This window comes from Crocodylus siamensis, chromosome 11 (assembly GCF_052110815.1).
Source record: "Crocodylus siamensis isolate JL-2025a chromosome 11, ASM5211081v1, whole genome shotgun sequence".
Classification (NCBI taxonomy): domain Eukaryota; kingdom Metazoa; phylum Chordata; order Crocodylia; family Crocodylidae; genus Crocodylus; species Crocodylus siamensis.
The window spans coordinates 7,121,184-7,134,296 of NC_143405.1; the positions used below are offsets into that span (position 1 = coordinate 7,121,184).

The 13,113-nt window shown below is 52.8% G+C and overlaps 1 protein-coding gene across 1 annotated transcript in view; it reads left to right on the plus strand.

Moving 5' to 3' along the window:
* Positions 1-394: 394 nt before the first annotated feature.
* The window catches only part of RALGDS (ral guanine nucleotide dissociation stimulator), a 99,159-nt gene continuing 86,440 nt past the window's right edge, over positions 395-13,113 (plus strand). The window contains exon 1 of the mRNA XM_090022045.1: positions 395-709. Within this exon, the coding sequence (XP_089878171.1) occupies positions 686-709 (24 nt within the window). The 5' untranslated portion in view covers positions 395-685. The remainder of the gene's footprint in view (positions 710-13,113) is intronic.

A 13,113-nucleotide genomic window follows, 5' to 3' on the forward strand; every position in this document is an offset into this window, starting at 1 on the left:
TCAGGGGACGGCCGCCCAGGCCCCCCAGTATTCGCCACTGCAGTGGTAATAACAACTAAGGCCCCGCCAGGCCTGCATGATCAGGCTTGTATGGAGATGCTTCCCCTGCAGCGTCAGGGGGGGCAAACGGAAAATGTCAGGCCATCACAGCGACGCCTGTGAGGGGGCCCAAGGGCCCGGGCCAGCACTGCGGCAGGCAGGCGGGGGAGATGGACGCCCAGGTGTCTTTGTCTGCGAGAGCAGGTGGCCGCGGCAATACAGACGCGCGGAGCCGAGCCCGGGGCGGCCCGGAGCCGGCTGAGGGGAGGCCCCGCCTGCGGGGTGGCCGCACCTGCCCGCCCCGCCCCGCCCCGCCCCGCGCACACGCGCCCGCCGGCTCCTCGCCATGGAGCTGGCCGCGGCGGCGGCGGCGGGAGGAGGCGGCGGCGGTGGCGGCCGCCAGCCCCGCTAGGTGCGCGGGAGCCGGCAGACAATGCGGAGGGGACAGCCGGGCGCCTCCCGGGCTGCGGGCCCGGCCTCCAGGCTCGCAACCTGCCTGCCCTGACGAGGGAGCTGGGGAGGAGATCCCCGCCATGGCTGAGGGGTGAGGGCCACCCCCTCCCCTGCACCTGCGGCCTCCGGAGAGCGCTCGGATTAACCCCCCACCCCTTTCTCGGCTGGACCCCACAGATGCTATGAGTGGGAGATGATGATGATGATTGACACCCAGGTGAGCTGCCTGCTGGCTTCCTATCTCCTGGCCCTGGCGGCTGCTGCCAGAGAGGGCATTGCTGGGGCGGGGGAGGAGGGCTTTTGTGGAGCCCCTGAACCCGGGGAGGTCGCCCGGGCCGGCGCTGGGCAAACCTGCGTCAAATCTAAGCGGCGTGACGTGAGCCTGAGTTGTCCCCAAACTGTCTTGCCTCATGCTCTGAGTCGGAGGAAATGTTTCGTGCTCACTTACGGCAGGCTGGCATGCTCGTTAGGCTGCCTGCCGATAGCAGCTCGCAGCCGAGCCAGGCAAACGACTCTGCCTCCATAACCGCTGGAAGCCGGCGCCGGGGTTTTCAGCAGACCTGGGTTGGACCCGGTCGTAAAAGCTGCGTCGTGGTTCTCCAGCCCCTGTGTTGGGATCGGCGTGGGGGACAGTGAGCGGAGGAGGTTTGGCTTGCACTGTTGACACAGTAACAAGTCGTTGCGAGTTGGGCTTGGCGCACATGCTGAGGAAGAGGGAGTCACCTTCCCAGGGGACTTTGGAGTCAGGGGCTGCAGCTGTTGGGCTCTGTGTGAAAGAACAAAGGGCCCCGCGGTTGCTGAAGGAGGTGGGTGGCTGGAAGGTGGAGGCACCGGTCAAAGCTTGGGACAAGGTCTATGCATGCACGAGGGGCGCTGGCCGCTGCTGAGCTGAGTGGCTGGTCCATGGCCAGCCAGATCCCAGACTGCCAAACCCCAGCTCTTAGATTGACGTGGGAAACACCTAAGGCCAAAGGCTGTGTGAAGGTGCCTACCCCCCTCTGTGAACTCCCAAATGCCCTTCGTCACCCAGCACGCTTCTGTGGGGCCTGATCAAGGTGGAACAGGGCACAGGCCAAACAGAATCGCAGGCCCTCAACTCCGGGGTGGTATTTCTGGGGAAAGCAAGTTCAAGGAGGCAGGGCACAGGACTGGCGTTAATTATCAACTGACTCTTTCCTTTGACCCTCTCCACCCACTGACTAATCCCTAAGAACTCAAGCTTTTGGATGGACGCCTGACCTGCACTTGTACCCGAGAGCCTGATTCTCCTCTCGCCTGTGTGTGGCTGGAAAAGAGAAAAGAAATCCCCCAGCGCCTGTCCCCTTCCCTTGCTATCTTGGTGGTTCAGTTATGCAGTAATCTGTGTCCTTCTCATGGAGAGCTGCTAGGGATGCTGCTGGTTTCAGCTCCTCCATGTGCAGTGGAGTTGGGGGCTCAGTGTCTCAGTGCTGGAGAGTGTGACAGGGTAGGGGTGACAGGTGTGAGCAAGGGCTGGCCCATGCACCCCTGGACTGTGGCTGCCTTTCTAGGAGCTTGTCTGAGCTGGGAATCTGTGCCTTGTATGCAGCTCAGGTGAGGGATTGTTGTGTCATCTTGAACCCGGGCAGAGTGCTAGATGCCTCTGTTTCCCCATCTGGGAAATGGGTATCTTAATACTCCCTTCCCTGCTGAGTCTGGGCCCAAATGAGCCCACCACCACGAGACCCTCTAATACAAAGGCACTGTAAGAAGTGTACGTCCAGTGCTGGCTTCAGCACAAGACCCGAGTTGCAGGCATTAAGTTACTGAATAGCTGTTAAGCAATTTAGACCTCAAAGCCTTACAAACAGCTTGTGTATTTTTTTGGAGGGAGGCACTGCATATTAACTCATCCTGATGTGGGTAAACTGAGGCACGCAGCTTGTTTGTAACCGTAAGCTGACCCACAATAAACAGCTTATCGGGTGACACCATCCAAGACGCGTAACTGGTCACTTGAGCTAATCTAAAGGTCCCATCCCCTTGCGAGACTGAAACTTCCTTGCTGTTGAAAAGGGACACGATCCATTGGGCAACCAGTCGATTTTCAAATCCCAGCCGAAAGGACATAGTTTTGAGCCCCGCAGCCGCTCCCCAGGCCCCACCCTGCCAATTCCTGCGTCTGTCGAGCTGCGTTTGCCTGCCTCTGAAACGTCTCTCTCTCCCCGGTTGCTAGGTGCGAGTCCCACACAAACAACGGGGAGCGCTGACTGAGTGCTGTCACGTTCCCGAGGTAAATAACCTGAGCAACAAGGGAGGAATTTTGTTCTTTCTCTCGGGTCTGCTCGTGGGTGGTGGTTGGCACGACGCTCGGCAGAAGAAAATGTTCAGAACGGAGGTGGGATTTTAAAATGATGCTGCCTTTTGCAGTGTGACATCTGCCCTTGTCCCCGGCTAGCAGTTCACTATGCAAACCCCTTCGGTCAGGAGATGAAACATTGGCTGCATCTCCTCTGGTGGCTGCATATTATGGGCTTTTTGAGGGAGGAGAGCGATATTGCACTGACTGCTAGGAACAGGATGAGCCTCTGATAACCACAGTGGTCTCAGGCCAATTTCCTTTGGTGCCTTTTAGTGTTGGTCTGAACTTGCAAAACTGAGCCTGAAGTGCCTTGGATCCCAGAACTTGGCCTTCACATGGTTTGGGGAGTGCTGTGGCAGCGAGTGCTTGCTATACAGGAGTCTGCTGGCATAGTCATGGAAGAAGCAGGCAGGGAAATAGTCTTTCCCAGCCAGGTTCAGCTGCTGCATCTGGCACTCTCACCTTCAAGCCTAAGTGTATGGGTCAGGGACCACGATGCCTCTTTATCACTGATGTACCCCTCAGTTAGAGGGAGACAGCAAATGTTGAAGGCTGCGATGTCAGTCTGTGCCGTGGCTATGGTGACGGTTGATTTGCTAATGAACTGTAACCTACTTGGGTTTTGTCTCCGTTTCCTCCGCAAGGTCCCCTTGGGGGTGCGTCATAAAGCTGTGGCCTTCCCAGCATCTTTGGGTTTGTGTTTCTTGCTATTATTCAGAGTAATTCTCCTGTGTTCCTTGCATTAACACCTGGGTGTGTGGCGTTTGGATATAGTTGGGTAGAAGCATTCCCAGCCCTGTATAGTAATTGTAAAAAAATACGCATCGACTATAGGCTCTAGTTGAGCTTCCACTACCTTCCCATCTTTATAGTAGCATTTCACCGAGGGGACACCAGCATGCTTTCCAGACTGTGTGCAGAGCAATTGAATTCACCTGAATTCAAGCCACTTGTAAAACTAGAGTTGCTAATGAGCTGAGGGAAGTGAGAGCAGGGGTTTGGAAAGGTGCCACAAGTCTACAGTGTAGTTCACTGAGAGTACAAGGCAATTGAAATAAGCCAGAGGTGATATCTCTGGAAGTGGGGTGCAAAATGTATGCTTGCACATGATGCCCCAGGACTTGCCTGCTCTCTTGGAGCTGGTCTGCTACAGACACCTTTGTGCATGGCTGTGGCTGAATGGGAGCTAGCAGTGTTTCCCCAGTCCGCTCTGCTCCCTTTGCCTTGCACAGGGGTAATGAACCCTGGGAAATCTCTTCACAAGCCTCACCCCTCTTTGGGCTTTGTGTCCCCCGCTCCTGAAATTTCTCTGCAGGTTTAGAGGAGTAGAAAAAATAGGACCCAAAAGTGGTGTCTAACAGCAAGCAGATGAGCAGTTATTTATCAGTCCCACCTTGAATGGCAATTTCCCCTGGCTAAGCAGGTGTGGTACGTGGAAGGACTCTAGACAGATGGGAATAGCCTAGGTGACTCAGTGGGGTGCTGTTTGCTCCGCAGTGATGTTGTATGAATGTGTCAGAGGGCAAAGAGGGCTCTTCTGGGTGCAGTGTAGTATTCCTTGACAACTTCTGGCTCCTGATCCTTTGAAAGCTTACGGTTTGTACGAGTGGATCAAGCCCCCCCCCCATCGCTTAAGGCTTTGCCTCTTGCAATATTATGTACAGCTCTTCTGGCCCAAACTGATTTTTCTCTGGATGGTAACAACTACCATGGTGGGGGCTGGATCATGCAACCCTCTTAGACCCAAACCTCTGTCCCCTCTTCTCCAGTACTATCTGAAAGGCAAGCGGTAACATGAGCAGGTGTGCTTCGTCTCCATGAATGACCCACAGTCTCCACGGACCCCGTTCATCCCGTTAATGAGCCTGACTACCCAGCAGGTGGCACCCTTGGTTTCTTTACCAAATATCGGCTGCTCCTGTCTCCTGATCATCCATCCAGGCTGGAGCTGAGCTTGGTGGACCCTGGGCTCTGCCCTGATGGCATCTGGAAAGCCTGAGTCTACCCAGAGGGGAAGCCTGGTTTTGCGGGGGGACGACTTGGGGGAACTACTTCTCTCTTTAATTCCTTGCTTCTTGAACAGGAGACTTGCTTTGTCGCAGATGGAGGTGATGAGCATATGTATGTCTGACCATATTCTCAGGAATGTGTTGAGATGCCCATCTGGGCTCGCCAGGATGGCTCTCTGTGATGAGCTGCGATCTGCATTAGCACATCTGCAGTTCAGGTTTGTTTGCTAGCATCTTATTGCAAATTCAGTTATGCTCGGGGGTTGCTTGTTCTCCTCTTGTGGGAAACTCAGCCTAAGTATTTACTGGAGGCACAATGGGAATGGTGACCCATAGCCTCTTGGAGGGTAATAACTAATACAAGGCTGGATTTATTGAGGCAGGAGGTTTCCTTGCCCGTAGCTTTTCCTTTGCAGATGCAAGTTGTAGTCTCAGTCTTGCCACTGATCTGTCATGTGAGCTCAATAGCTCTGCACCTCAATCTCCCCACCTGGAAAATGGGTATAATGACCTTTCTTCATAAAGTCAATTGAATAGGTTTGCAGTCTGCTCATTAGTACCTTCCATGCCAAAATGCCACTGAGTGCTCAGTAAAGTAGGCATGGGAATTGCTCAGCCCAGCACAAAAGTGCAGCAGCCTCTCAGGTGTGACCTGGTAACCACTGAATGCCTAAGCAGTGTGAAGTTCAGGGCAGGAAATGAATAAGAATCCTGCTTCCAGCTGAAACTGCAAGGACGATTTAAGTAGGTGTTTAAGGTCCAACATTGTGACCTACATTGGAGTTGAGCTGGGATGCTGGCACCCCAGATGTGTGTGAGAGAAAGGAGGAATGCAGACCAGACCCAATGGAGTCAGAATTTAGCCAGGAAATTCCTGCTCCAGGTGTTTTAGTTCAGCAATGAGGGACCTTTTCAGTACTTTTGGCTTGGTTTAGTTTTGTTTTTCCCTGCCTCAAGTGTTCATGTAGAATATTATGAACTGCCGACCAATGGGACAAACCCTATTCCATGCACAGGAATTTAGGGTAGTCAAAATCAGTACAAAAGGGGCAGCCCCAGGGGCTCATGACATCTCATTACAAAGCTGCTTTTCCTAAGAGCTTTTGCTTCCAATGTGGATGTTCAAAGTCCATTGAAACAATTTCCTTCCGCTATCCTCTTCCTTATAACGATCCCCCATGCAGTAGATACATTTATTTCCTTTGTTTTGTTATCTACACTTTATAAGTAATAAACTGAGGCACAGGCCGGCACAAGCTCAGAGAATGGGACAGCTGTAGAAATGAGGAGACCTATGAGTGGTGGCTTTTAGTCCCTTGCTGTGACTACAAGTGTTGTTAGAACCTGTAAATGGATGAAAATGGAATGGGCAAGAGTGAGGATACCCCCTTGGGTCTCTCTGACACCCACAACAAATGGATGTGGTATCCTCATGATCACCTGGGCTAATTTATAGAGAGGATGCATGGAACTCCCTGTTAAAAATAATGGTGCTCTTGTGTGTATGTCACATGCGCACAGACAATTGCAAGCTGACTGGAGACAACTGTGCTGCAGGGGTGTCTCTTCTTTACAATGCTCTGTTTGTCTGCTATCATCATCAAAAGCTGTTATGGGGTATTAGCCTCGGATACTGTTGTGCTCTTGTTTGTGTGGAGGGAAGAGCTCATGTTAGAGACCCAGAGGTTAATCCAGGTGACTGTAGGAGAGATGGAGATTAGGGTTCCCTGGTGATGATGATTGGATTGTGGCATTGGGTAAGGATCTTAGTTGACACTGGCCCTACTGTCTTGAGCGCTGCATGGATGCATAGTGGGAACTGGTCCATGCTTCGAGAAGCTTGCAGTCTGAGAAGCAGCAGCACAGGAGTGGGGAAAGGAAGTTGAGTCACAAGGGTTTAGTGGCATGTCTAAAATCTTGAGGCAGGTTAGTGGAAGAGCTGGGAATGAAAACCAGATCTTCTGGGGTCACTAGACGGTATTGCCTGGAAGAAAATTGATCTAACCTAAAAAGTGACTCAGAATCTCAGGACGAAGAGGCTCCTCAAGCTATGAGGAGGATGTCAAGTACAAATGTGCCCACGCACTCACTCATGCACACACACATACGTGGTTGACTTTTAACAGAGGTTGCTGTGAGGATAAACAGCTGCTGGCCATTAAAGAATCCTATCACCCAACATCTAGATCCATCTTGGGTGGTAAGATTCCTCAGTCCTTGCTGCTGCCTTTGAGCCATCTTTGGCATGGTGGTAGTGGACAGGCTAGCCAGGATTGAACTGGTCCAGTTCCAGTCTGTATTGATGACTGGTTCATCAGGCCTGTGCTGCGACTGCTGATGTGGTACTTGCTGCCTGGGGATCTGCACTGGTATTTGAGTAACTTCTACGGGCTCCATTTGCTCATAAAGCAGTCTGGGATGCTGGTGTCTTCATTGTGCGAAGAATGCATGTTGCCTTTAGGAGCTAGCCTTCTAACATCTCTGGCACTGTCTTTCTCCTTATCCAGTGTTCTGTATCTCTTCTTGCTTTTTGTTGCCCTGTGTTGCATGTTTTGGCCACTGGTCAAAGAATGTTTGGAGATGCAAGCTGACGTCAAGGGACGCTTGGTGACTGCATGTCACTGGATCACAAACTTCTGGGGCAAAGCTCCTCTCTGGCTTAGAAGGGCAGGGAGAGTTCATCCATCCTGGAGGCCCCTTGACAGACTGATGTTCTCCAGTGCCTCCTCTTGCTTGTCTCCTTGGGACATGGTTGAGCTTGCCAAGCTGAGTTGGAGAGAGCTATGCTAGTCCTGCAACCACCTCTGATCATGCGCGTGGCTCTCCTCTGGACTCTCTCAAGCTTCTCCACATCCTTTTTGAATTGTGGGGCCCAAAACTGGATGCAGTACTCCAGCTGTGGCCTCACCAAGGCTGAGTACAAGGGCAGAATGACATCCCGGGATTTGCTTGAGAAGCATCTATGGATGCAAGCCAGCATTTTTATTGCTTTACTAGCCGCAGCATTGCATTGCAGGCTCATGTTCATCTTGTGGTCAATGAAGACCCCCAAGTCTCTTTCTTCCGTAGTGCTAGCCAGCATAGCACTGCCGAGCCTATAAGGATGCTGCAGATTTTTCCTCCCAAGGTGGAGAACCTTGCATTTTTTGGTGTTAAACACCATCAGGTTCTCATCCGCCCATTTGCTGAGCCTGTCCAAGTCAGCCTGGATCGCCCTCATGTCTTCAGATGTGGATGCTTTGGCCCAAAGTTTGGTGTCATCGGTGAACTTGGCCAATCCGCTCCTGACTCCAATGTCCGCATCATTAATGAAGATGTTGAACAATATGGGTCCAAGGACAGAGCCTTGGGGAACCCCACTGGTCACAGGACACCATGACACTTGACTTCTATCAACTGCCACCCTCTGGGTCCGACCATGGAGCGGACCCAGAGGGTGGTGGCAGCCAGCAGATCATGGTGGACCCAATGCCACAACTGGCCAGTTTCTCTAAGAGATGATCATAGGATACCAGATCGAAGGCTTTTTTGAAGTCAAGATATATGACATCAATCTCTTCTCCCTTGTCCAGGTGATGGGTCACCTGGTCGTAAAAGGAAATGAGATTGATCAAGCAAAACCTACCCACAACAAACCTGTGCTGGCTATCCCTCAGGATGTTGGTGTCGGCCAGTCCATTAAGGATAGCCTCTTTAATAAACTTTTCTAAGATCTTCCCTGGGATAAAAGTCAGGCTTTATCTCCCTTCATCAAAGTGCCCCCATTCCCTTTGCTTCAGCTAAACATCTGCCCATCTTGGAGGCAAGGAGCCAACTCTCTAAGGCTGCAGCTTATGCAAAAGAAACTTGCCAAGCAATCGTGCAAAAGGAGAATGGGTAGACCTGGGATAGACCGTGGAGGGAAATTTTGGGCTCTTGTGTGAGTGGGGGGGATCATGTAGGACACTTGTGTTGGGCACTTGGCTTTGCCTCCCTCTCTTGGGAGATTCCCTGTTGCATGTTCCTTGCAGTGGCAGGAGGCTGCAAGCAGTGGCAGCCCCCGTGCAGTGGGTGCTATGCCTGCGGGCCCTGGCTTCCATCTTCCCCTTGCCCACAGTGAGGAGTGCTGGCAGGAGTCCGTGCCCATGTAAATAACAGTGACAGTAATTTGGAAGTGAACCCACTGTTGTGAACTGGTTAGAGGCTGGTGCAACGAGAGCTGTCTCCTTCCCCAAGAGCAGGAAATAGCCTATCCAGGGGATCTGCTCTGATGCAGCAGGAAACACCATCGCCCCTGGAAACAAGGCTCTGAATTATGAGTGAACAGGAATTTGGCTGACCCCTTGACCTCTGTCTAGTTCCTGTAGGAAAAAGCTATGTTTGACAGTCGGTGCTCAGGGCCAGGACAGCGGAGGTGTTAAACATGAGGACAGAGGTACCTCAGTAGAGAAGGGAGTCCCAGGGCTGGAATAGCAGCAGGAACAGATCCCTTGCCAGGGCTCCCAACCCTGGAAGAAATGGGAATGCTCCGGGTTGACTCTGAGGAGCATTGGCAGAGCACGGTGTAAGGGGTGCAGTGGGGTGTAGCAGGGGTGCGGGAAGCTGTAGGTTCACGTTGGGAACATCACGGTACAAGGGACTTCCCGGGCTATGACATCTAGTCCACTTGCTGTCTGGCAGCCATTTATCAGAGAGTCCTAAAAATCATCACTTCAAACCTTCACACACCAGGCACCAAACTGGTCATCAAGAACACCCTACAACATGCCACATCTTGCCATGTCAATGGGGGAATCATAGTTGGTTAATATATGCTCAAAGGATCCTAAGAAGAGGACTGTACCCTCCTTTGTGAATACTGGTCATCAGCTTGGCAGGAGGACCTTCTGGCCAAGTTCCTGGCAGAAGTGTCAATGTACTCAAGTCAAAACCCCCAGCCTTGGCTGTGGCCAACATCTAATGCTTCGAAGAGAGACCAGGGGGAATAAAAGCCAATAAAGCATTTGAGAGGGGTAAACATTTCTTTCCTGGTTCCTGCAGGCAAGCAGGAAAAGGTCTGAAGTATGGGATGGCCAGGCACCTGCCATGCTGCACAAGTTACCTCTCCTGAGGTGCATTGGGAGAGCCTGGGACTTAGGGGTTGGAAGAGAGGGGGCTGTGAACAGAACCGTGGCCTTGCAGCTGTGAGAGCACGAAGGGACCACCTTCACGTGGCATGACCGGGCAAGGCTGTGCTCATCTTGGCCAGCGGCACGTTACAGAGGAGGCAGAAAAGAGTGCAGATCAACAGATGCCATCAGGTGGAAGATGGGGTGAATGTCAGCTGGGTTTAAAAGTCCTGGCTAGCAGGGAGCCCACCTCTGCAGCAGCCTCTCAGGTGGCCTCAATACCCCAGCAGTTGTGAAGCCCCACATCGGCATGGCTCAAGAGCTGTAGGAGCTGTTATCCCCTTCCAGCCCTGGGAGCTGCAGAGAACGTGACCCTGCTTTGGTCCGTCTTGCTCGGGCAAGTGCGTTTGGCTCAGAGGGGCCTGTTTTGCTTGGCAGGAATTGAAAGTCCCAGCAGACCTCAAAAAACACCCCCTCATCATTTCCATGGCGACGAGGAAGAAGTTCCTGGCAGCTGCGCTGTCCTCCGTGGCAGAGAAATAATAAGGCTGGGCTGTGCAGCGCTTGGGTTTAACCCAGTTCCTGTGGCTCTCGGTCCCCATCGGGGCACAGGCAGGGAGAGGAGGTGCTCGGCCTCAGGGCCCGGGAATGGCCAGAGACTTGTGTGGTCTGGGGGCTTCTGGCTCACAGGCCTTGGCAGCCACGTGCACCGCCTGCCATGGCACAGCCCTGTATCCGTAGAGCAGGTTGAAATGCAAAGGATGCCCCGTGGAGGTGGACTGTGCCTGGTCCCTCGCTCCATCAGGCGCTAGCAGGAATGACTGGAATGCCAAGTCCTCTGGCATCTCTGCGGGGCGTAGGAAGACCAACCTACTCTGTATTCATAATGCACGCTGAAAAGTATTCAGCATGGCTTTTTCCCAGAGGAAGTGAATAACTAAAGGGGAAAAAATCCAGTGGATGCTTTCCAGAGGGTGGACGTGTTTATTTCCATTGAGGAAAATGTGGGTTTTGGTCCAAGTGAGCCTAAAATCCCTCCTCCTCAGGCCCTGAACCTTCTGGTCTCCGTCGTCGTGCTGTCGCAGCCTGAAAGCGGCAGCAGGGGCTCGGCAGGGAGCGCTCGCCGCTTCTGGCAGCGCGGTCCAAAAGGGAAGGTGCGACGCCTGGAGGGCTGCTGCTGCTGGGAAAATGCATCCATCTTGCTTGCTGATTTCCTGCAGTTACTAAAATGTCTTCAGATGGCACCTTGTGGAGGAGCTGGGCATTCGCCCCAGTGTGTTAGCCAAATCTCAAGTGTTGCCTTTTACCTAGCAGCCCTTCTTGTTAATCGGCTTGTAGCCAGGGCCCCGCATCCCAGTCCCTCCAGTTCTTTTTTTTTGGGTGCAGCAGCAGAGGCAGTGGCTTTACCTGTCCATAGTCCGCTCTCTTTTGGAGTTGGCCTACATGAAATCTCCAGACTTTGACATCTGGCTTTGTCCCAGCTTGGAAGGAAAAGTTAGGTCTGGAATTTTCATTTGCAAAATTAAATGTTCTGGAATATATATCTTTTCCTCTCTTCTTAAAGCACTTCTATTTCCTGTCGGAAGCATTAATGCAATGTATACTGTCCTGTGAAATGACCGAGTCTTAGTCAAATTGGCATTTTTGGATGGAGCGAGTATGTCAGCAGTTCTCCTCGAGTCTCTGCAAGGTGGCTGCGTTTCAGAGCCGGGTGAACCGAGCCAGTTCCACTGCACGACCAAGAGCCCAGTCCTCCCAACTCGTGTGCGTGCGAGTTGCCTGTACTCGAGCCTAGAGCCCTGCTCACACAGTTAGGGCCATTGTTTGAGTTTGGTGTCATGTGGCAGTAGCTTTTATCCCTGGGGATCCCAAAAGGTGCTCCAGGAATCGGGTGCTGGTGTATATTAAATCCCTGTGGGAGAGTGGAAGGCTGCAGCACTAGGAAATGGCTGCAGACTGCGAAGACGCAGGAGGTGCTAGAGGTGTTACCTTGTACAGGGTTGGGCTCCACACTTGAAATCTCATAACCATTTATCCCCAAGGTGCCTTGTACCTCTTTCGTGACTAACTGTCTTGCAGCTTTTTGAAGCATACATTTCCTGGGCCTGGTATGTGCCAAAAGTGGCCTGGGCTGTCAGCAGAGAGTGATCCAGAGGCCTGGAAACATGTCTGAGGAGAGGCCACGCTTCTTGAGGTTACAAAAGACCCTGGGATGCGTTCCACCTTAGACTTCACCCAGGCTTGGAAAAGCAAATGCTCCCAGTTCTCTGGCTTGGGCATCTTGTGCTACTTGCATGACCCCCTTCGCTCAGCCCCCATCCCAATGCTGTTTGGAAGGCTGTTTGGCTAATAGGATTATAAACCTTTCATGGCATTAGACAACAGTAGTCAATGCTCAACGCCTGCGGCTGAGCTTTGTAGCCGACACTAAGTGCAGCCAGTAGATGGCCCCAAGCCCCAATCCTGCTCTTTACCCAGGCAGGGTTAGGGAAAACCCCGAGTGGAGAGCACCAGCTGGGGGTGGGGGCGGAAGCACGAGGTTAAAGGGGACTTTTTGGAGTGTGTCTTTCCCTTAACACCCAGGGCTTGGGTTGAAACCTAAGTGGGAGCTTGTCCTGTCTGCAGAGCAGGTTGTGTGTACCTATGGAGTTTTTCCCTGAGCTGGTGCTCCCCAGTGCCTGGGCAGAGGTCTCTTGCTTGGTGCTGTCCTCTGTAGACCAGACTCCCAGATGCGATAGCTCTGATTTAGCTGCGCTTTCCCAGCCCTGCCCAGCGTGCAGTTCACCAGGCCCTGCTCCTGGCAACAAGTGCCGTCCACGTGGTCTCGGTACTTGGGGGGGCTTCCGCTCTGTACAGTCCCTGTTGCTACAGTGGCTTCCTCCCACGGCACTGAGTCCAGCAAAACATGCCATCTCTTCCTGTTGTCGTGGGGAAGGTGGATTTCCTCCCCTCCAAGCCTAGCAAATGAGCTGTGATATCCCATCTTGCTGCCGAGCTGGAAAGTCTTTCCCTTCCCTTTGCTATTTGCGCCTGCTAGTGCCATCACTGACCTGGGCTAGTTAACAAAAACCCACCAAGTGTTGAATGTGTGAGCAGCTGCAGACCCGGCATGTGACGGAAGCCAGGCAGTGAACCAAGCTCCTCGGTGGCAGGCTGCATTACTGTACCCCAGCAGAGGCCAGGCCTGGGAGGAGTGAGATTTGAC